This window comes from Narcine bancroftii, chromosome 1 (assembly GCF_036971445.1).
Source record: "Narcine bancroftii isolate sNarBan1 chromosome 1, sNarBan1.hap1, whole genome shotgun sequence".
In the NCBI taxonomy this organism is placed as follows: Eukaryota; Metazoa; Chordata; class Chondrichthyes; order Torpediniformes; family Narcinidae; genus Narcine; species Narcine bancroftii.
Window position 1 is genome coordinate 478,845,434 of NC_091469.1, and position 25,516 is coordinate 478,870,949.

A 25,516-nucleotide genomic window follows, 5' to 3' on the forward strand; every position below is an offset into this window, starting at 1 on the left:
TGATCTGGAGAAGTAAACCTGCAGGGTCTCATTGGGCCAAGTACCATCAATAGTTCACCTGGTAGCCTATCTTAAAGAGCTATTTTCTTTTTTAAAAGAAATTTCTTCCATGAGATTTTTAAAGAACAGCAAAAAAATGAAAATTCTCCGAATCAACCTGATGTCGTATTTTTCATTATCTTTGTGTTGCTCCCTGGAACTGGAATTATAATTCTGGGTTTTTTGTATGAATTCTTGTTAGAGGTGTCTTAACAATTGTATAAACCTAGATTCTTGGCAGTGGCAGACTTCCGAGGAGTTTTCATGTGAGGAAATGGGTAATAATCCAATTTTGTTGTGATTGGTGCTATTCTGGATACGTGCCGATTTTTGCTTGCCCATATGCTTGATCTCTCATTTGAAAATGAAAAGCTTTTATTGATCCTGGGAACACAGTGATTATAGTTGTTGAATGAGTAGAAGGTCTTCTCTAGCTCATTGGCTTTGCAGGCCAAGGGTGTTGTCACCTCACTGTTGTATTTTTTGTGGCTATGTGTCGTGGCATTCTTGCTTGAAGGGATGTTCCTGCTCTTTGAGGAATCTTGGGGGTTTTGATCATCTGACCTTTTGTCTTCTGGCACCTGACTCTTCTGACCAAGGTTCCTAGCAAGCCCCACACGGTGAAAATCTAGATGAGTGCGCCATGGAGTTTTGCCATCCTGGATGTAGTCTTTGTTTGGGAAGTCAAGTATGACGCTGTTGACAGGAAGGTCTTCTTCAAATGACAGTGATTCTCTTACTGTGTAGTTGACCGACACCGTTTTGATTGGTAGGTTGTAGAATTTTCCTCTTGCTTGTTTATTTTCCCCTGCAGTTTAAAGGACATTTGAATCAAGTTTTTGTTCAGATGTTTTGTCTTCATGATAACAAACATTAGTCACAACCTCATAGTTTGAAGTTCAGATTTATTTTCGGAGTACATACATGACATTATATACAACCCTGACCTTGCGTTGGGCTTCAGATATTACCTGAAGTGTTTGTGGGAGGTTTTTGCTACGTTAAAAGTACAACATAAATAGAGGTTATTGGTGATGTGGGAAAAAGAAAAAAATGTCATACTGCTCCAAGGGGATGTTTTTGTCTGAACATGCTCCTGTGGAAGAGTAGCAGGGAATAGGCTTTGCAGTGCTTAATAGTGACACTAAGACAGTAAGGCTTCCCTTCCCTCAGTGGTCACATTCTCAACACTGATGAACACAATTCCAAAAAAAACCCACCTTAAACGTTTGTCAATTTGGCTGAGAATGATTACACTGGACAATGAAGATCTTGCTGATCACAAAGATCACCTCAAAATGTTCATATCATGTATGATTTATAGAGATAACCTGTTTTTGTGATTTCCTGTCATATTTTTAGTCGACTTCAAGCATAGAAAACCATGAAGTGAAACGTAAAATTGAAAATTCATTTTCTGCATATGCACTTGGACTTTTTCCTTGTTGATCTTGGTGCAGTCTGTGACAAATGCAGTGAAAGGTTTCACCAGGACATTGTGACCATGGAAAATCGCTATCAGGGCAACTGGAATCCACCGATGCTGGCTGACTATTGTTGGACACTGACACGAGAGGTATCAAATGCTGAGTGCAAATGAAAATCAGTGGCAAAACGTTTTTAGGTCAGCATCATTACGTGATTAAACATGCTAAATTCAACAATAATTAATTTAATTTACATAATATAGAAAGTCTGAAATTAACGTGTTCAGCTTGAAGTTGTCTATCACAATTCCCCCCTTTTTTTTAGGATGCAAACCTTTTGAAAAAAATTGTTGTCCAGGGTTATAGTCATAGAGCAAAAAACAAACTGCTGGAGGAACTTAGTGGGTCGAGCAGCATCAGAAGGAGAAAAAATAATGATCAATGTTTCAAGTCAGAACCTTTTATCTTGACCAAGAGTGTGGAGGGGAGATAGCCAGTGTAATGAAAGCAGGGTGGGAGGGGTTGGACAGGGGGGCAGTAGGGGATTGGTAAACCAGGGAAAGATGGGAGGGTGACATTTGGAATGGTGAGACAGAGGCAGGTGCCAGACAAAGGGAAAGAGGGGCAATAGTGTAATAAAAAAAGGGGGTGAGGTAGAGAAAGGTGAGTCACGTAGTAATTTGCCAGTAGACAACTTGGCTTCTGAGATGCTGATTGGAAGATCCTGAATGGGGAGAAACTATCCAAGTAAATTTAAGAGAAATGGAGAACAGTAGTGAAGTTAATAAAACGGACAAGTTCTGCACAGATGTGGGAACCACTTCCAATGTAATGATGTGTAATGGAGGAAGAGTTGGTACATTGGCTTGGAACAAGGACTGTTCCATGTAGCCAACAAAAAATCTGACTTATTAACAAGCCAATCTACTTTAATGCCCATAGGTCCTCAATATGCATGTATACTTCTGGTCCTTGCCTATTTAAATGTCTGACAATTAGCCTCCTACACCGCAAGGAAAATAACCGATATTGTTAAACCCCTACGAGACTGTCAGTCAAGGAAAAAGAGGTGGTCAGGAAAAAATCAAGGTGATTATATATGGGAAACTGTGCCTCAGGAAAACTGATAGAAATTTTTGTAGAGGCAACAAAGAGGATAGATGAGGGCAAGTCAGTTGATATTATTTATATGGATTGTAGTAAAGCATTTGTTAAGGTCCTTTTAGCACTATCAAGTAGTCCTGACAGACCAGGTTGAGATTAATAGGCTTTAATCACTATAAATTTACAGTCATGTCTTATCTGCGGTTGGCTCAATTCCAAGGCAGGACTGAGGCAGGGGATTGGGCGATACCGCCTTTATCAAGGATCCTGGAGGGGGAGGAGTTACAGTATCGGGTATGGGCCAACCAATAAAATGACTGCAATACAGTGTTCCACTTCAGACCCACATGGTGTGTTGGTATGAAAGGTTAGGATGCACGAGCTAGCCAATTGGATTTAAAAAAATGGTTTAGTGATAGGAGTCAGAGAGTAATTGTAGAGGGCAGTTTTTCAGCCTGGAAGACCGTGATGAGTTGAGTACTTCTGGGTTTGGTACTTGGATCCTTGCTTTTCATCATACTTTTTGTAGTGGTCTGTAATGATTTCATAATGATTTGGACAAGAATATTTATGGTAAGATGAATACGTTTGCTAATGGTACATAAATATGTGCTATGGTGAACAGTGAGGAAGGTTATCCTGGATTTACATTGGGATCGTGATCAGATTGGGAACTAGGCGAAGTAATGGCAGATGTAATTCAACTCGGAGAAGTGCGATGTGCTGTGCTTGGGTAAATCAAACCAGGGCAGGACTTAACTCTGTTACCGATAATGCCCTTAAAGGGTGTTGTGTAGCAGATGGACGTAGGGGTGCAAGTATATAGGGATGCTCTTTAAATATGACAGCACAGGTGGACAGAGTTGTGAAGAAAGTGTTTGGGACGTTTGTCTTTATCAATTGGGGCATTGAATAGAACTGTTGGGACATCATGTTGAAATTATACAAGATGTTTGTGAGGCTATACTGGAATATTATGTGTAGTTTTGGTCACCTATATAATTGGAAAATGTACAGAAGAGATTAACAAAAAGTTGTTACTGGGATTAGGGGAGTTGAGTTATCATGAGAGAATGAAAACAAAACAAGGCTTGTTTCCTTAAACGTAAGTTAAGAAGGAATATTATTGAGGTTTATAAATCATGAGGGGCACTGATAAGTTGAATATTATCAGTCTGTTTCATAGAATGGGAGAATCTAAGACAAAAGAGCATAACTATAGTGAGGGGGTGGGATTTAGAAGGGACCTGGGGGGGGGGGGGGGGAACAGTTCTTCTCTTGGTGGGGGGTGGGCACGAAACGAGCTGCCAGACAAAGTGATGGAAGGAAGTGCATTAGGTTCCTTTAAGAAATATTTTGATAATTACATTGATGGGAGGGGGTTGGTGGGAAGTAGGACGAAAGCAAAAAGGCATGTTGTTTGGTGTGGACAAGCTGGGCCTCTGGGCCTGTTTCCATTCTGTTGGACTCTACATTCTCTCCTTATTCTTTAGCACTGAGCAATGATCTGGAGTTTGTAACAGCTTCACTAATGAAGTTATTAGATGCAATTGAGCTGAAATAGGTAATGCCATCAACAACAGCTAATGTCCTCACTTCAATACTACAAGGAATAAAACTATGCCATGCTATAAAGATTCAGCATTTATTCTAACTGCTTATTCATGTTTGTCATATTGCAATGTAATGCCTCCTATGTTCCAAATAGCCTGTATGTTTGGAATTATTTTCCACACAAGACTCTTCCCAGCCCTCTTCATCCCATTCTACCAGTGTACCCTTCTACCCATTTCTGACTTCTGTGTATCTAGTTTTCTCTTAAATATGTCCATGGTCTTTGCCTTCTGCTGCACTCTGGTAATAAATGGCATTTTTGACATTGCCTGTGACTAAAAGAATTTCTCTTCAATCCCTCGTGTATCTATTTGTGACTAGTACTTATTTATGATCTCCTGCTTTTGGGTCTCCTTACGTGTGAAATATTTGTTGCGGCTCTATGGTTTTGGCCTCTTTAGGTCATCCCTGAACATCCTATAGGTTGGGGTAGTTGATCTTGAGTAAGCACACACAAGGAAAGGGTGTGAAGGTCCTGAATCCCTGAAGATTTCATGGAGACAGCAGCTAGGGCAGTGGAATGCTCTGAGAGCAGCATGTGGGAAATCTGGGACAGTTCAATTGTCCCTGATGACTACACCTGAAAGAGGTGCATCCAGCTGCAGCTTCTGGGAGGTCGAGTTAGGGAGGTGGAGCTGGTACAGGATGAACTCCAGATCATTTGAGAGGAGACAGTCACCCCCAAATGTCAGGAGGCAGGTAGCTGGGTGATTGTCAGGAGAGGGAAGGAGAAGGGGAATGAGCAGATCGTCCTGTGGCTGTGCCTCTCAACAATAAGTATACTGTTTTGGATACAGTTTGGAGGGGATGATCTACCAGGGACAGGTTGTGTGGTCACATCTCTGCCACAGAGACTGGCCTCTCGGCTCAGAAGGGAAAGGGGGAGAAGAGGAGAGCTATGGTGATTGGGGATTCATTGGTTAAGCGAGTGGATAGGATGGTCTGTGAACGAGATATAACCATATAACCATATAACTACTTACAGCACAGAACAGGCCAGTTCTGTAGCAAATCCCCACCCTCCTAGCCCCACTGACCAGCACCCGGTCCATACCCCTCCAGTCCCCTCCTCTCCATGTAACGATCTAGTCTTTCCTTAAATGTAACCAATGATCCCGCCTCGACCACGTCTGCCGGAAGCTCATTCCACATCCCCACCACCCTCTGCGTAAAGAAATTTCCCCTCATGTTCCCCTTATAATTTTCCCCCTTCAATCTTAAACCATGCCCTCTAGTTTGAATCTCCCCCTTTCTTAATTGAAAAAGCCTATCCACATTGACTCTGTCTGTCCCTTTTAAAATCTTAAACACCTCTATCAAGTCCCCCCTCAATCTTCTACGCTCCAGAGAAAAAAGCCCCAGTCTGCACAACCTTTCCCTGTAACTCAGACCCTGAAATCCTGTCAACATTCTCGTGAACCTTCTCTCTATTTTGTTTATATCTTTCCTATAATTTGGTGACCAAAACTGTACACAGTACTCCAAATTTGGCCTCACCAATGCCTTGTACAATTTCATCATAACCTCCCTACTCTTGAATTCAATACTCCGATTTATGAAGGCCAATATTCCAAATGCCTTCTTCACCACACCATCTACCCGAGTATCAGCCTTGAGGGTACTATTTACCACCTAAATCCCTTTGTTGCTCTGCACTCCTCAATTGTCTACCATTCAATGGCTCCCAGATGGTATGTTGCCTTCCAAGTGCTAGGGTCTGGACAATGTGGTGATTAAGGAAGAGGAAGTGTTGGATCTTTTTAAAAACATAAAGATTGATAAGTCCCCGGGGCTGGATGCAGACCAGTTCAGAATATGCTGAGTGAAAAGACAACGTCGGATTCTTGAGTACCATGCAAGTCAATCTATTCAACTTCTCCAAAAGAGCAGTATATGTGTGCATTCTCTTATCTCATCAAGCTATTAACTATGCCTTCTTACAATGAACACATAAGTCACACATCATTCACTTGGTATTTCTGACCTGGCCCTGGTCCAGTGGCACCAATGAACTTCATTTAAACAGAGAGGAACATTTTGCAGAGTAAAACAGGCCATTTCAGTAAATGAACCATCATTTCTTCCTTGGAATAATTCACCGATGCACATAGTTCTCCTGCTAAGCGACTGGGAAATGCGGCAGGATTGATTTTAACAACTTGTTTTCCAGCCAGGGGATCATAAGTTATTAAAAGTACCAAGGGAAGATATTTCCAGGATATAGAAATATGCTCTATTTAAATATGTGAATCAGGATTTGACTCAATACTTCTGTGTGGTGCAAAACCAATGGGTGTGAGATTGGCTCTTCCAGCAGATTTCACACTACACCATCCTGGAATATGAATTGCATGTGTGTTGCATGTATTTACAAGTGAGGGGGAAATCCCCTCCAGGATTCCCAGCACATGCACATTTCAATGCTTTGGGGTGGCATGGTTAGCGCAATGCCTTTACAGCACGAGTGATTGGGACCGGGGGTTCGAATCCCGCACTGTCTGTCAGGAGTTTGTACATCCTCCCCACATCTGTGTGGGTTTTCCCTGGGTGCTCCGGTTTCCTCCCACCTTTCAAGACCTACCGGGGGTTGTAGATCATTTGGGTATAATTTGGTGGCACGGGCTCATGGCCTGTTACTGTGCTGTATGTCTGAATTTAAAAACACTAAATTAAAAAAATTAAATGAAGAGTGCACACAATCAAGTGTGTTTTTACAGAATTTGAAAAATAATCTAAAATTGCTCACACCAGGAGCAGGATATCAAATGCAAAACACTTCCCAGTAATGTTAAACATTACAAAATAACCACACCCTCTGAGTTAAACTTGTGACATTAACATTGTTAATCAAGGAGTTCAAATCCAGCCAACATTTTTTGTTTATTGTAAAACGCCACAAGGAGACACAAAGCAATGACTTGCATCTGAATGTTTAATATTGATTCTCTCCTGAAGAAATAATTACACCATCAGTATTTTTTCAGTGTCAAGCAGTTTAAAAATGATTCTTCTTTTCTTTTCTTTGGCTTGGCTTCGCGGACGAAGATTTATGGAGGGGTAATGTCCACGTCAGCTGCAGGCTCGTTTGTGGCTGACAAGTCCGATGCGGGACAGGCAGACACGGTTGCAGCGGCTGCAGGGGAAAATTGGTTGGTTGGGGTTGGGTGTTGGGTTTTTCCTCCTTTGCCTTTTGTCAGTGAGGTGGGCTCTGCGGTCTTCTTCAAAGGAGGTTGCTGCCCGCCAAACTGTGAGGCGCCAAGATGCACGGTTTGAGGCGGGATCAGCCCACTGGCGGTGGTCAATGTGGCAGGCATGTGCAATGAGGGCAGAAGATTACATTTAAAATAAAAGTACTGTAGTGACTACGACGGTAGATGCTACTAAATAAAGGCAAACACACACAAAGGTAGTCAACTCAAGACTGGTTCATTACAGACCTTTTATTCCCTGCCTGTTAATGAGCTCATTAGTGAACAGATGCTGGTCCTGTAGACCAGCAGGTTAAAGCTATGAGCCATTAGCACCCTGCGTCTTTAGGCAGGGGGGTTCATCTGATCCACTTGCTGTACTTTGGTACCAAGCACTGCTAGCCCACAATGTGTCAGGTAAGTCTGTGAACTGACGGTGGTGGTTTGCAATACCATGCTGTGCGCCCGCTATACTACCATTGTTTGCTTCCACCACTACCTCGGGTTCTAGGCACCCACCACCCTGTAAAAATAATTTGTCTTATAAATCTCCTTTAACTTCCCACTCTCACTTTAAATCTATGCCCTCTCATATTTGACGTTTCCATCCTTGAAAAAAAGACCCTCAGAGTCTATGCTATTAACTCTTTAATAACTTTATAAACTTCTATTCATGTCTCCGCTCAGCCTTGATGCTCCAGAGAGAAAAAAAAGCTAAGTTTAACCAACCTCTGCTGACAGCTGATATTGTGGTAAAACTATTCTTTTTTTTTAAATAATTTTTTTATTTTTCACACTGAATCATATCAACCAAAATATGTACAAATGTATCTCATTAAATTTTCACAGTGGTCTTTTCTCCCCTTTCCCCCCCCCCTTTCCCTCCCTCCCCTCTACCCACCCCCCTCCAATACCCATACATATTCAACATGTACAATACAATAAAACCATAAAACAATATTTTCACACAAAGGAAAATAAACAAGAAAAATGCGTCATCTATTTATTACACACTGAATCCAGTCGTTTTGTTTTCTTATCATTTTCATTCTCATTTTAGGGGATGGAGGTCGTAGGCAAGCTCTCTCTGATATGTTCCATGTATGGTCCCAAATTTGTTCAAACATTGTGACTTTATTTTTTAAATTATGTTATTTTTTCCATTGCTGTATACTCATGGACTCTTCCATTTTCCAAGTTGAGATTATACATTTTTTTTGCTATCGCTAAGGCAATCATAATGAATTTTTTTTTGCACTTTATCCAATCTGAGGCCTAATTCTCTACTTCTTATGTTACTTAAAAGAAATATCTCTGGATTTTTTTTGGTCTGTTATTTTTTGTAATTTTATTTAGTATCTGATTTAATTCTTCCCAAAATGTATTTACTTTTGTACATGCCCAAGTTGCATGTAATGTTGTTCCCATTTCCTTCTTACAGCAAAAACATCTATCTGATAATGTTGAATCCCATTTTTTTAATATTTGAGAAGTGATATATACCCTGTGTAACCAATTATACTGTATCATGCGTAACCTTGTGTTTATTGATTTCTTCATAGTTCCAGAACATAACTTTTCCCATACTTCATTTTTTATCTTTATGTTTAGATCCTTTTCCCACTTCTGCTTAGGTTTATAGTTTATTTCATTTTCCTTATCTTGCAGCTTAATGTAGTTGGTTATAAATCTTTTAATTATCATTGTGTCTGTAATCACGTATTCAAAGCTGCTTCCTTCAGGTAATCTCAAGCTGTTTCCCAATTTATCCTTTAAATAAGCTTTCAATTGATGATATGCAAACATTGTACCATGAATTATTCCATATTTGTATTTCAACTGTTAATAAATTATTTCCCAAAAAACAATTTTCTATTCTTTTGATTCCTTTTCTCTCTCATTCTCGAAAGGAAAGGTTGTCTATTGTAAAAGGGATTAGCGGATTTTGCGTCAATAGTAATTTGTTTTTTTTTCCTTTCTAAGTGGATCTTCTTCCATGTATTAAGTAAATGATGCAGTACTGGTGCGTTTTTATATTGCACCAGCTTTTCATCCACTTATAAAGTATATGTTCCGGTACCTTTTCCCCTATTTTATCTAGTTCTATCTTAGTCCAGTCTGTTAAAAATCTGATAAATACTTTAATTGTGTGGCTCTATAAAAATTTCTAAAATTTGGTAACTGTAAACCACATTGATTATACCTCTCTGTTAATTTATTTAACGCTACCATTGGGTTCCTCCCTTTCCACAAGAATTTCCTTATTATTCTCTTTAGTTCAACAAAGAATTTTTCTGTTAAGGGAAATGTTTGAAATAAGTATTGTATCCTTGGGAGAACACATTCATTTTAATGCAGTTTACCCTCCCTAACAACGTTAGTGGTAATTCTTTCCATTGTTCTCAGTCTTCCTGTAATTTCTTTATTAGTGGCTGATAATTTAGTTTGTACAAGTGGCTTAAGTGGTTATTATTTAACCTGATCCCTAGGTATCAGATTGCTTGTGCTTGCCATTTAAATGGTGATTCTTTTTTAAATTCTGTATAATCCGCGGTACTCATTGGCATCACTTCACTTTTATTTGCATTGATCTTGTACCCTGATATTTCTCCATATTCCTTCAATTTCTTATGTAATTCTTTTACTGATACCTCTGTTTCTGTTAGATATACTATGATGTCATCTGCAAATAAGATGATTTTATACTCCTTCTCCTTTATTTTTATCCCTTTTATTTTATTTTCTATTCTTATCGGTTCTGCCAAAGGTTCTATTGCTGAGGCGAACAATGAGGGGGTTAGTGGACATCTCAGTCTAGTTGACCTACTTAATTTAAAGTGACTCAATACATATCCATTTACTGTTACCTTTGCCAACAGTCCATTATACAATGCTTTAATCCAATTTAGATATTTTTCTGGTAGATCGAACTTCTGTAATTCTGTAGTTCCACTCTACTCTGTCAAAGGCTTTTTCTGTGTCTAGAGCAACAGCTACTGTTGGTTTCTTATTTCCTTGAACTGCGTGGATTAGATTAATAAGTTTGCAGACATTGTCTGCTGTTCGTCTTTTCTTAATAAATCCAGTTTGATCTTGTTTTACTATTTTGGGTACACAATCGGCCAATCTGTTTGCTAATAATTTCACTATTATTTTATAGTCTGAGTTAAGTAGAGATATTGGTCTATATGATGCTGGTGTTAATGGATCCTTCCCCATCTTTGGTATTACTGTAATTATTGCTGTCTTACATGAATCTGGCAAGTTTTGTGTTTCTTCTATCTGGTTCATTACTTCCAGGAGAGGAGGAATTAATAACTCTTTAAATGTTTTATAAAATTCTATTGGAAATCCAACCTCTCCTGGTGTTTTGTTGGTCAGCAGCTTTTTTTAATATATCCTGTACTTCCTCTATTTCAAATGGTTTTATTAGTTTGTTTAGTTCCTCTTCTTGGAATTTCGGCAGTTCAATTTTAGCTAAAAATTCCTCCAATTTTATCATCTTTCCCCTCGTTCTCAGTTTGATACAATTGTTCATAAAATTGCTGAAAATTTTCATTAATCTCTGTTGGATTATATGTAATTTGTTTGTCCTTTTTCCTTGATGTCAGTATCGTTCTTTTAGCTTGTTCTGTTTTAAGTTGCCAGGCTAATATTTTGTGTTTTTTCTTCCAGTTCATAATACTTTGCTTTGTTATCATCTTGTTCTTCTCCACCTTGTACGTTTGTAATGTTTCGTATTTAATTTTTTTGTCCGCCAATTCTCTCCTTTTCATTATATCATCCCTTTTTACTAATTCCTTTTCTGTACTTACTATCTCCCTTTCCCTCCCTCCCCTCTACCCACCCTCCTCCAATACCCATACATATTCAACACGTTAGGCGCCCTCCTTCAGGCCCACTATTTTTAACATGATCCTCCACGTTAAATGCATATATATTGAGAAAATTCCAAAATTCTGAGTATATCTGACACTTTATCATTGCATACCTCCCTGCTGGATCTATTATTTTCTCCTCTGTTTTGATTGGTACATTTTTGTTAACTAGTATGGCTATACCTCTAGCTTTTGAATTATAGGATGCTGCTGTTACGTGTCCTATCCAGTCTCTCTTTAGTTTGTTATGTTCCGCTTCAGTTAGATGCGTTTCCTGCACAAATGCTATATCTATTTTTTCCTTCTTCAATAAATTTAGTAGCCTCTTTCTTTTAATTTGGTTATGTATTCCATTAATGTTTATTGTCATATAGTTCAACATGTCCATCTTATATCTTTCATACATCTCTTTTCCACCTCTTTGCCACCTCCATCCCCCTTTTCATCTCTTAGTTTTCTCTTATTACACTTAATATACCACAACAGATATAAGACAAAAAGTACCCCTGTAGTTCCCACATCCACTAATACCTTAACCCCAAAAGTTCCCCCCCCTCTCTGAGTTGCCCTAAACCTCTTGCCGGGCAACCACAACTCCCCTTTTCATTTGGGTTGAGATCTTGTTTGCAGCGTCAACTGATTTTGTAGTGACGGTTATTCTCCCTCCACCCAGCCCTCTCCAGAAAACACTTTTTTAACACACATAATAAAGTTCTCTCTCTTCTTTGTTTTCCCCCCTTACTCCTTTCCTTCCCTTCTCTTTTCTCTCTTTAGTTCTTTACATAAACATTGTTTTTACATCTTTTTATATACTTTATTGCCGTTCCTCATTCTTGTTACATCTCTTCTCCTGTCCTGCAAACATTTTGCAAATTCTTGTGCTTTCTCTGGATCCGAGAACAGTCTGTTTTGCTCCCTGGGTATAAATATTTTAAGCACGGCTGGATGTCTTAATATGAATTTGTAACCTTTTTTCCATAAAGTTGATTTCACTATATTAAATTCCTTCCTCCTCTTTAAGAGTTCAAAACTTATGTCTGGGTAAATAAATATTTTTTGACCCTTGTATTCCAATGGTTTATTATCTTCTCTAATTTTATTCCTTGCCCGTTCCAGTATATTTTCTCTTGTCGTGTATCTCAAAAATTTTACTAAGATGGATCTTGGTTTTTGATGTGCCTGTGGATTCGGAGCTAATGCTCTGTGTGCCCTTTCTATTTCCATTTCTTCCTGCATTTCTGTCATTCCCAGGACCTTCAGGATCCATCCTTTTATAAATTCCTTCATATCTGTGCCTTCTTCACCCTCCTTCAGGCCCACTATTTTTATGTTGTTTCACCTAGTATAATTTTCCAACATATCAATTTTCTGAGATAACAACTCTTGTGTCTCTTTAATTTTTTTTCACTTTCTTCCAATTTTCCTCTTGTCATTTACTTCCATTTCTACAGCCGTTCTCTTCTACATTTTCTACTCTTTTCCCTATTTCTGTCATTACTAGTTCTAACCTTTGCATTTTATCTTCTGTTCTTTTCATTTTCCTTTTAATTGTATTAAACTCCAATGAAAACCATTCTTTTAATGATCTAATTTGTTCCTCAAAAAATACTTTATCTATACTCTGTTCATCAGTTTTACCTTTTATTTCTCTGAAGATCTTGGTCTTTTTCTTCCTCTTCTTTTGTGTCTGTATCTGTGTTTGTGTCTTCTTCTTCTCTTCTTTGTCTCTTCTGTTTTTCCTGATGAGCTGCTTGTATCTCTTTGTCGGGCCTCTTCTTGCTGGGCCTCTTGTTGTTGTTCCTCCCCTCTTGGGCTGCTCGTCTGTTGTGCTTCTTAACGTTGGTCTTCTTGTCGATCTTCCCTCCGTCTGTCTTCCACGTCTGTTTCGTTGCACCCTCTTCTGCTGTCTTCCTTATCCTCCAGCTGAGAGCCCTGGTGTTGGGCATCTCTCAGCTGCTTGGTCTGTGACAGCTCGCTCCTCTGCTGAGGCCCCCTCTCGCCGGTGTCCTCTTTTTCCTCTGATTGCGCACTTTTGTTTGGCTCCTAGAGCCATTTTTGTAGTGCACCGGCTGGTGGGTTGCAACTTTATAGGTCAGGTACTGACCTCGAGGGTCGGGCGGTCCACATCACCACAGCGTCCTGTTCGTTCCTGCAGGTAAGGCCATCTTCCTTCTTCTCTGGTGACTTTTTTTCTTCTTCTTTTCCAGCTGTCCTTACTTTCTCCTTCTTGGAAGCCATCTTCTTTCTCTTCTCTGTATCTTTATCTTCTATTTCTTGTACTCTATTTTTGTTATGCTTTTTCCTATTTTCCTGGAGAGGGCTGGTTTTCCCGACTGGCCACTACTCCATCATGTGACTCCGCCTGGTAAAACTATTCTTTACACTTTCTAAAGTTTAAACATTCCTATAACAAAGTGGCCAGAAATACACACATTATTCCAAGTGTGGTCTAAGCAAAGTTTTATATACAATTCAACATAGGGTCCATAGTCCTGTCCAAATAAGGCAACAATGCCATGCACCTTATTTGCCACCATATTTACTCACACGACCACTTTCATGGAACAGCTGAAGGACATGCAGACAGTGGGCTGTTTTGACTCGAGGCGAGGAACCCACACAGGCTATGGGCTGCTGGTGTCTGCGGTCAAGGGACTCTGCCTTGGCTGCGGACTGCTGGAGACTGGCTCGAGACCAGCTAAAGTGGGTACCAGATATCTGAAACGGAGTTACAAGAGGGTGCCAAGGGTGCTGAGGACTTCCTGATCATGTCAGATATTTGGATCTGCAGCTTGGGTTGCCGATAGTTTGGACTGTAGGCTGTGTGGCTGCGGAGGCAGTGGGAGCACGGGAGGCAAATGCACAGACACTCAGTGACTCTGGGGAGACACCTTTGTTTCTCTTTCTCTAAATATAGGGGCGCTAGGCAATTTCTGCTGATGGTGAATCTTTATCTGCCTTTATGGTAGACTGAAGGAAATTTTGTGTAATATTACATTTTCTGTTTTATTACATCAATAAAAGAAGCGAGACTCTATTGGCTTGGACTCCCATAAATCTTCTGTACAGGGCCCTGCCATTTTAACTCTCTTCATACCCCAATAGAAAGAAGATTCACAAGAATGAAATGATGTACCTATAAATTCAGGAACAGTTTCCTCCTCACCACTATCAAACTTCAGAATGAGCCCCAAAATTAATTGTATACTTTCTCTTTATAATTGACCTCCCAAAGTGTAGCACCTCACACTTGTTCAGATGAAACTCCATTTGCCTTTTTTTTAACCCATATCTGCAACTGCCCTCTATCCTGCTAGACCAGCCATTCTTAACCTTGTTTTGACTATGGCCCTGCTCAGACTCTGCTCAGGATTTACTGGTCCCTTCCCTGTGAAATAGTCAAGTTTTAATTACGAATGACATAAAAAAAAAACATAAAATATTCATGTTACATGAAGTGAAAATGTTCAATGTCCTGAGGCCCACAGGAGGGCCATAGGGCCCCCGTTGAGATTGGCTGCTCTAGACTCCACCAATCTTAGTTTCATTTGCAAACTTGCTAATCAACTCATGTACTACTCATCGAGATTACTCAGTTATACACCACCAACAAAAGGGGTCCTCGCATTGATGCCTGGGAAAACAACTGGTTGTGGTCCTCCAATCAGAATAACATCCTTCCATCTCTACCCTCTACCATGGGCGAGCCAATTCTCAATCCAAACTTATTGATTCACCATGGATTTCAAGTATCTTTGCCTTCTGGATCAGCCTTGCACAATGAGTGAGGATTGTTTTCCAGTCATATGATAGCTCTTGTAAAGACTGACTTGGTTACAGCTAGAGTGTAATCAAGTTAATCTTTGATATATTTGTTCAGCTTGAGAACCCAGAAGACCAGCTGTTATTTTGGATATCTGTATCTAACATAAGAAATAGGAGCAGGCATAAAGCCAACTGCCATTCAATGAGATCATGGCTGATCTGTTGATAGGCTCATCTCACCTGCCTTTTCCCCATATCTCTTAATTCCTCTACTATGTAAAAACCTATCAAACCTTGTCTTAAATATATTTATTGACTGATTGAATGGGCAGTGAATTTCACAGATTCACCACCCTCTGGTAAAAGCAGTTCCTCCTCATCTCCGTCTTAAATCTACTACCCTGAATTTTGAGATGTCCCTTAGTTCTAGTCTTCCCCACCAATAGAAACAACTTACTTACCTCAATCTATGGGTTTCATAATTTTATATGTTTCTTTAAGGTTCTGTGGTGGGTTATATTATATTTTATATTATTTATAAATGTTTTTTTAAAAGAGAAAAATTGTGGGGGGGGGGTTAGTGTAGGTCACTTCAAACACAAACACTTCACAAAACAGATCTAATTTAAAACACAAGAGCTTTGCTGAAAGTGAGACATTGAGGCACCAAGTGCCTTTGCAAAGACAATAAAAACTATTTTGGAAATGCTTTACTAAGGAACTTCAAAAGCAGGTGCAAATGAAACAGTCCACGCTCAGAGGCTAAATTATTTCAGAGACTGGGTCTGGAGCCCTGCAAGAAGGTCATGTGGTTTTGCAAGCAGAGAGAGGGAAAAGACCAAACAGGCTTTCTTTAAGAGAGAGAGAGAATTCAGTTGGAGTTCTGCAGTGGATTTTTGAAGCTGGCAACTTGTTAAAAACCCCATTATGAAGACAGATTGTGAGTTCTGAGTTCAGCCTATTGAAAAACCTTTGTAGTCCTTACAAGTGTTCCTCCTGAAATAAGGGAAACAAGAAGAACTTTGTGGTCACCTGGAAGAAGAGGCTATCATTTGGAAAACCCTGATGGGGCAAGTTTTTCAAGTGACTAATGGAAGTATATAAGTTTGTGTGTATACAAAGAGCAATGAATCTCTAACTTAAACCAACTAGAACCTTCCTGAGTGGTAGCCATTTACCTTTTCACTAGAGTCTGGTGAAAATTCATAAATGTTAAATTCTGTGCACAGTATAAGAATTGCTTGATATCGGAGAAGTGAGATTGGACTGTGAATCAAAGAACTTTGCTAAACTTAAACACACATTACATACACATACGCTTAGAATTAGAAGGGGGTTAAATTAGGTTAAGTTAAGTCAATAGTGATAAGTTAAAGTTTGATCCTTTTTTCATGATTAAAGATAATTAAAAACAACTTTTGTTTAAGTAACCATTTGTCTTGGTGAATTTCTATCGCTGCTGGATTTTGGGGTCCCCTGGGCCCGTAACGGGCCTGCAACAGTCCCCTCTCATTCTTCTAAATTCCAGCGAGTACAGTCCCAGATGACTCAATCTCTCCTCATAGGCTAACTCCCTCATCTCTGGAATCAACCTGGTGAACCTCCTGTGCACCGCTTCCAAAGCCAGAACATCCTTCCTCAAGTAAGGAGACCATTTTATGAAGATATCTTACTGTGTCCATGCCAAATGCAATGACTCTATAACAGTGGTTCTCAACCTTTTTCTTTCCATTCATATACCATTCAAGTAATCCCTACGTCATTGGTGCTCTGTGATTAGTAAGGGACTGCTTAAGGTGAGATGTGAATGGGAAGAGAAGGTCGTGAATCAGTGCTCTAGACCCAACTGTTACTGAAATATTTTGCGTGAGAAAAATTGTCATTGGCCCATTTCCTTTGGAGCTCTGAAACCGTGCACATAACAAGTCAATTAGGTATGATTAAAACACTGGTTTTCAAACTTTTTCTTTCCACCCACATCCCACCTTAAACAGCTATGGCATGGGGAATACTTAAAGTGGTATCTGAGAGGAAAGAAAAAGGTTGAGAACCACTGCTCTATAAGATTGAAACCTCTCTGACAGCCAAGTGTTTATGTGCTCAAATTAAGGGCTTTCTAATATGAGAGTCCATCTCATCTCTGGGTCTACAGCCTTGACAAGAGTTCTTTGGAAGTGATGGAATACAGAAATGCAGAGTCCTAATCTGCAGAAAATCATGTACAATTTAAGGAGGAAATATGTCACATTTGTTAGAGTGTGGCAACCTTATTTGAAACACATAGGTACACAGATATAATTTCACCCCTTTGGAAAAAAGAAAACAATCCGTCCCAGCATGGAAATGATAGGATCAAAAAACTGGGTCGTGGCACAGATGACGGGTTCTTGTTTTTTTTTGGTCCCTTCCCTCCTTTTTATTTAAGTCCCGGGGCTTTTTTCAGTTTTTCTTCAGCTTTTCGCAAGGGTCATTCACCTCAACTGTATTTGAGGTTTTTTGTATAATAAATATAAATTTATTCTCGATTGTATTGGGACATGGGGGGAGAGGAAAAACAAACTCAGTATGTTGTACATAAGTGTTGAAAGAAAGTGAATTGTTGTCTGAATCTATATTTGAAAATCAAAAATAAAATATTTTTTTAAAAAAGAACCTACACCAGATGCACTACTGCAGATTAGGAAGAAGGTCCTTCACCACCTTCTAGCCAAGGGTGAGAGGTGTTTTAATGGAGGTCCTCAAGATTATGAGAGGCAGAAATAGTGGACTGCCAGTAACTTTTCTCCAGGGTGACAGCAGCAAAGACCAGAGGACATCTTTTTAAGGTGAAGAGAGGAAAGTTTAGGGGAGGTGTCAGGGGTTAGTTATTTACACAGAGAGTGGTGGGTGCCTGGCATGTATTGCCAGGGGTGGTGGTGGAGGCTGGTACAATAGGGACATACAAAAGACTCTTAGATACATGGATGCAAGAAAAATTGAGGGTTATGGTGTGAGGTGGTGAAGGTTTAGATAAATGAGTAGGTTTATATAGATCTGTACCACACTGTGGGCCAAAGGGCCTGTACTGTGCTGGAATATTCTGTTCTCAACGGCAGTGAGTGTGGCAGTACACCACCGGCCTACTCCAGGGGGCAACCTCTGTACCTGCAGGACTGTAAGGGGACAGGACAACACCTGGCCGGCTGTCAATCAGTCGGCCTGAATGGATCAAGCCCCACACGGTTGGGTGTCAATCACCCTCTGGGATATAAGCCTGCTCCAGCCTCCCGAAGATCACTCAGAGTTACTGAAGCTACAGCCAGCCTGGCTCTGTGGAAGACTTTGTGGATTAAAGCCTGTTGTACAGTCTTTACCTTGTGTGTGTCTGATTCTGGCTAACAGCGCACCACAATTTAATCCACAACATTTTCCCACGGCTGCCATGGAAAAATTCCTGAGCGCAGGGAGCCTCGAAGTCGACCCACGCCACCCAGAAGCCCAGAGATGCTTCGAGATCTGGCGGCACGAGGTCGAGGCAATCATCGAGGCACACGAAGACGGCATCCTGGACTCAGATCTGAGGAGGTTGGTCCTACTCTGGTCAAAGCTGAATCCCTACGCCTTCCAAGCAATCAAAGGCTGCTCCATGTATAAAAGCGCAATGGACACTCTCGAGAACTTGTACAAGCCCCCCATGAATGTGGTCTGTGCAAGTACCTTGTCTACACCCGAGCTTAGCAACCCAGTGAGACGGTTGAGTCTTACCTGGGACACCTGTGAGAGTTGGCCCGACCGTGTCTGGCTGAACCCGGGGTAGGTGCAGAGGAGATCAAGAGGCTGATCCGGGGCGCCTTTGTCCGAGAGCTATGCTCAAGGGCCATCCGGCAGAAGCTGCTGGAAGACAACATCTATGCCGTAACCAGGACTGTGGAAGTGGTCCGAACCCTGGAAGCTGCAGCCCTGCACATCGAAGCCTTCGATTCCAGGTTCCCCCAGGCTCCCTCATGGCACTCTCACACTGCAGCTGCAGCCTCAGACTGAGCTGGGGAGGAGAACATGGCTGCAACAGGTGCCTGGCACCCCTGTAAGTACTGTGGGTCCTGGTGTGGGTCAGATCAACGATCGCGCCAAAACTGCCCAGCTAGGAACCAGTATTGTTCCCGATGCGGCAAGAAAGGACACTTCACTAAAGTGTGCCTCTCAAAACCAGCCGGCAGCTCAACGGCCCTCTATGACCTCCCCTGCAGACCCCTCCATGTGCGCGTGCTGGGCGGCGTAATTGTCCCCGCTACGACTTCCGCCTTCCCGGACCTCGACGGTGCAACATCCGGCCCCGTCAGTGACTGTCGCATCGTGTGCCCAAAGCACCTGGACCAGCCCCCGCCCTCGCCAGCACTGCTCGCCGAGAACTACAGCGTCGTCACTTCTGGGTCATGGCGTGATGTCACTTCCGGCTGACGTAATGATGTCACTGCTGCCGGCCGCGATTACGTCACTTCCCCTGGAGCAACGAACATAGCTGGGGAAGGAGGCCAGCCATGCAGTGGGCCCCTACGTGCAGCCACCATTTTGGGCCAGCCAGTGGTTGACACGGAGGACCCCCGACGACGTTGAGAATGACGTGGTCAACACGGGCGGTGACCAAGCCACCCTACCGATGTTCCCCATGCCTCTGGGTGCCAACGGCTGCCACATGCCACACACCACAACCGTTATAGACGTGGTCAACAGGAGCGATGACCAGGCCGCCCTACCGATGCTCCCCACGCCTCTGGATGCCATAAATTGCTGCACACAACCAGAGAGCAATGACTCTGACTTCAAGATGGTCCTGGCCACCACCATGCTGACCGGGGACATTCCTCACAACCTCGGGCGCTCTATGATGGACGTGTAAGTCAACAGGCAGGTAACGAAGTGCCTGTTCAACAGTGGCAACACAGAGAGCTTCATTCACCCGAGTGTGGCCCACTCCCTGAGATTAAAAGTCTACCCCACCATCTGCTCGATCGCCCTCACCACCAAGGATAAGATTGTTGGTACCCTCGGGTGCTACTCGGCCAATATAACTGTGGGAGGGGAGACTTGCACATGGTTCAGGCTCCTGGTCAAGCCCAAACTCTGTGCCCCAGGCCTCCTGGGCCTAGATTTCCAGTGCCACCTGCAGAGTGCCACCCTTGCCTTCAAGGGGGCCCCAACCTCCACTCACATTACACAGCACACCAACCTACCAGCCCCGGCCAACCTGCGACCTCTCCACACTGCACATCACGCCACCGGCGCTCTTCCCACATCTTATGCTAGGCTGCAAGCTGATCGCTGCCAGAAGTAGGTGCTATTGCGCCGCAGACAGAGACTTCATCTTCTCCAGGACCCTTCACAGCTCCCAAGATAGGGCATTCCGCCATTGAAAAGGAGGCCCACCAGGCGATTGTGGAAGCAGTCCGCCACTGGTGCCACTACCTGGCCGGCAGGAGATTCACCCTCCTCATGGGCCAGTGCGCCATGGCGTTCATGTTTAACACTACCCACAAGAGCAAGATCAAGAACAAGATCCTGCACTGGAGAGCCGAGCTAGCAACCTACAGCTACGACATCCAGTACTGCCCCGGAAAGTTTAACGACTCCCCTGATGCCCTCTCTTGGACCTGCGCATCTGTGCATGATGACAGGCTGCAGGCACTGCATGCGTCACTCTGCCATCCAGTTGTCACCAGGTTGTACCACTTCATTAAAACCCGGAACCTGCCATACACCATCAGGGACATGACTGAGGCCTGTTGGATCTGCACGAAGTGCAAACCCCATTTCTTCCGCCCGCCCCAGGCCTATGTTGTAAAGACTACTCGGCTTTCGAGCGTCTCGGCATAGACTTCAAAGGGTCCCTGCCTTCCACGATCCAAAACGTCTACTTCCTCACGGTAGTGGACGAGTTCTCATGCTTCCCTTTCGCTATCCCTTACCCGGACATCTCAAAGGCCACCATCATCAGGGCCCTGGGGCAGATCTTCACCATGTTTGGCTACCCCACCTTAATCCACAGCGATCGGGGGTCTAGTTTCATGAGTGATGAGCTGCGCCAGTACCTGACATTGAGGGGAATCGCGACCAGTCGCACAATGAGAGGCAATGGGCAAGTGGAACACGAAAACGGGGTGGTCTGGAAGGCAGTCCTCCTGGCTCTCAGGTCAAACGTGTGGGCTGTGGAGTACTGGCAGGACGCCCTGCCCGAGGCGCTCCACGTCATTTGGTTGCTGCTGTGCATTGCTACCAACGAGACCCCTCACGAACGTCTATTCTCATTCCCCAGGAAGTCGGCCACTGGAATGTCCCTCCCAGCATGGCTCATGTCCCCGGGACTGGTGCTCCTGCGTAAGTACGTACAGACACACAAGGCCGAAGCCCTGGTCGAGCAGGTCTTCCTCCTACATGCAAACTACAACTACGCATACGTTAGGTTTGGCAGTGGCAGGGAGGACACCTTCTCAACCAGGGACCGGGCACCAGCAGGAGCACCCACCATGCCATCCTCCAGTGCAGGACAACGCTGACTGGGCATACATCCCCATCCCCAGGCTGCTATAGGGCACACAAGACCTCCTTGACCACCAGGGGCCTGCTTTAGCCCTGGGAAACAAACCTGCCCTCCCATCCATCCAATACGACCCTCATACGTTGACCCTGACCACCCCTCCACACAGCACCACACCAGTCACAGACCCCTACCGCTAGCCCCCCCCCACTTCCCCTCCAACCAGTGACCAGGAGCCAGTCCTATGATGGTCAGAGAGACCCCAGCGGCTGCCAGACCATCTCAACCTGTAAATATTGTATGTGTATAGTGGGTACAATTCCTTGTTACTGCCCCCCCGGACAACTTTAAAGAAGGGGGTGAATGTGGTGGTACACCACTGGCCTACTGCAGGGGGGGGGAAACACCTGTACCTGCAGGAGTGTACCGCTGGCCTACTGCAGGGAGCAACCTCTGTACCTGCAGGAGTGTAAAGGGACAGGACAACACCTGGCCAGCTGTCAGTCGGCCCGAAGGGATCAAGCCCCACCCGGTCAGATGTCAATCACCCTCCCCAGGATATAAGCCTGCACTGGCCTCCCGAAGCTCACTCAGATTTACTGCAGCTACAGCCAGCCTGGCTCTGTGGAAGTCTTTGTGAATTAAAGCCTGTTGTACAGTCTTTACTTTGTGTGTGTCTGATTCTAGCTAACAGCGTACCACAGTGAGAGAAGCAATAAATGCTGGTTGACAATGGTGTATACATTCTATAAATAAAGGATGCAAATCTTCCCATGGATGAGTATGTGTTAAGTGTGAAGACTGCTTCAAGTTGCCAACATATCAAACAACTTATTATATGTCACCTTTAACACAGTAAAATAGTCCTTCACGTACATTCTGACCCTGCTAAACTGAGATCTGAAGAGCTTGATTCAATAGATTGTTTCAGAGAAGGAGGGAAGCAGTAAAGGGGAAGAATCAGAGAGGGAATTATGGAGCTTGGTACATTCACCATGAGTGAAGAAAAGAAAGTGGGGATAAACAAGTGATCGGACTAGGAACAAGTTCATGGAAAAGTTGTTGAGCACATGGAGTCTTTTGAGAAAATTGATGCCTTGTCCCAAAATGGCCCTGGAACCTCATTGAAAGAATGATCTTCAACATTCTTCTCTAATAGACCTTGAATTGACTCATTAATCTGATCCCAAAGTCAGATATTCCCATGTGCATAAATTGACCAGTGGCTGGAGTTTCTCTCCGATTTATTTTCCAAGTCAGCACAGGAGAATGGGGGAACAATACTGTGGGGAGTTAATCCACAGGCTGCAGAAGTTTTGATGACATCAAGATCATGGAGATGGAACGTGCTGGAATTGAATTACAATGGGGCAAAGGTTCATGAGTACATAACAGCAGAGCTCCTTTATTGGTTGACAGGGAGCCAATAATTCTGCCTTCTGCCTGTCATCGTTTGAAATCTAGATCTTTTGGAACTTAGTTATTCTTGGAAAACCTAAATAAAGGACCAAGGGTCCCAATGCAAGTCATTAGAAATTAGTGGCACTACAATTGAGACAATACTCAAATGTGCTGGAGAAGCTCAGTAGGTCATGCAGCACCTATTGGAAGTAAAAGATAAACATCCTTTCATCTAGCTCCCCATTCCCTTCCCTTTCTCTTCCTATTAGAGGGCTACCCACTTCCCTCTCCCTATCACCTCAGTATCTTCCTCTTTTACCTCCTATCTGTATCCACCCCTTACCAGCTTGTGCTTCTCCCCCTTCGCCTTCCTCTCTCCTCTTCCCTCCCCCACCTCTTTTGTTCAGGTATCTCCCTGTCTTTTTAATTAATCCTGACAAAGGGCCCAGGCCCAAAAAGTTGGTCACCTTTTACTTCCCCTGGATGTTGTGAGACCTGCTGAATCTCTCCTGCATATTTGTTCTCTGTACTTGACGATGATAAATGCAGATTTTCCTTTTTATCTACAGTGGCAGAGAGCTGGGTCCAGTCCTGACCTTCAGCCATGTCTGTTACAGCATTGGTTTCCACGTTCCATTTTTTTTCCACATCCCAAAGTGCAGGTTGGTAGGTTCGAGTTAGGGTTGAATTGCAGTTAGTTAATGTACTCTATTGAAGTTGATGTGACCTGTGTACCTGTGTGGCTGCCACAAGTAAGAATTTCAGTGCATTTGTGCATTGTACTTGTGTATATGACAATAAAATCACATCATCATCACCTGTTGTCATGCTGATGGGATGTGGCTCAATATTTGGTTTCTGTCTTCTCCAGTAACCTTGCCCCACTTTGACAAGTAAATAGGGAGAAAATCTACCTGAAACGAGATCTTAATATAACCTTCTCAGATAAAGACTGGTATTCTACTCTGGTTTGATTAATGATTCGTCATTTTGTGCTAGGTCTTGTTTATAACAATATAAAGTGGTACACAGACTACATATGTCTAAACTGAAATTATCTCATTTTTATGGCGTTGATCCATTGTGTGAAAGGTGTCAAATTTCAGAGGCCTCACTAATTCACCTGATTTGGGAATGTCCCAAATTAGGAAGATTCTGGGAGAATATTTTTCAATCTTTATCAATGATTTTTAAGACTTAAATAGATCTATGTCCTCCAATTGTCTTGTTTAGCATCACTCACGATCCAACTATGTCTTTCAGTATCTCAAGAGAAGGTTTTAGCTTTTAGTACGCTGATAGCTAGATGAGGGATTTTAATGAAGAGGGAAGATGAATTTCCTCTGACTCATGCACAGTGGCTGCATGATGTAATGGCATAGTTACGTTTGGAAATAATTAGATGTAATATCAAAGGTAAAAAGTTCCAGTTTGAAAATATATGGGGTCCATTCATAGAATATTATCAAGGATGGCAGTTTTAGTCTGTTGGGCTGCTCCGACGATGCTCTGTCTAGCTTCTGGAGGTAGTGATCTGATCCAGTTTTGTTGTTCTTTCTCTTCTCTTTGTTTGTTTCTATAAGTAACCTTGATTTGAGGGAGGGGTTTAGATTAGCATTAGTTTTTTTTTCTTTTTTTTAAATAAGCTGATTAGTTTCTTTATGATGGTCCTAGATAATAATATTTCTTCTTCTTTAGCTTGGCTTCGCAGACGAAGATTTATGGAGGGGTATGTCCACGTCTGCTGCAGGCTCATTGGTGGCTGACAAGTCCGATGCGGGACAGGCAGGCACGGTTGCAGCGGTTGCAAGGGAAAATTGGTGGGTTGGGTGTTGGGTTTTTCCTCCTTTGTCGTTTGTCAGTGAGGTGGGCTCTGCGGTCTTCTTCAAAGGAGGTTGCTGCCCGCCGAACTGTGAGGCGCCAAGATGCACAAGTAATGAGCCGATTGCTTATCATATAATTCATGTGATTTTCATTTTTAATTTTAACAATATTAATCAATAATGGAAATTGTTAATTAGTGCATTTTTATCAGTTATATAATGTATATGTTATGATAGTTTCCTTCTGTTCTATAAATGCAACACGAATTACACTATTAAGCAATAAAAATATTTTAAAAAGAAAAATCTACCCAAGGAAAATTGCAACACCTTTTCCAGTGTCATAAGACAAAGATTTATGCTAAATGGCAAATTGCCACAAGTAAATATTTTAATTTATGAATAATATTATAATGTAAAGCAAAGAGAGAGGGAGTAGTTTCAATAACATAATATGCAACCAGGAATTTAGATAAACAAAATATTTAAGGATTAGACCATCCTGTTCCTTAAACCAGTTCAAACTCAATGCATGTTAACACAACATAAGAAATAGGTACAGGAGTCGGCCATCCAGCCCATCAAGCCTACTCCACCATTCAGTAAGATCATGGCTGACCTGATGATAGGCTCACCTCCACCGTCCTGCATTATCCCCATGTCCCTTAATTCACCAAGCTTGTCTTAAATATATTTACTGAGGTCACCTCCACTGATTCAATGGGCAGAGAACTTCACAGATTCCCCACCCTCTGGGGAAATCAGT

At 42.4% G+C, this 25,516-nt stretch overlaps 1 protein-coding gene across 1 annotated transcript in view; it reads right to left on the reverse strand.

Moving 5' to 3' along the window:
* LOC138751908 (uncharacterized protein C9orf152-like) overlaps positions 1-25,516 on the reverse strand; it is a 29,788-nt gene continuing 4,272 nt past the window's right edge. Inside the window, exon 2 of the mRNA XM_069914851.1 lies at positions 1-847. Within this exon, the coding sequence (XP_069770952.1) occupies positions 249-847 (599 nt within the window). The 3' untranslated portion in view covers positions 1-248. The remainder of the gene's footprint in view (positions 848-25,516) is intronic.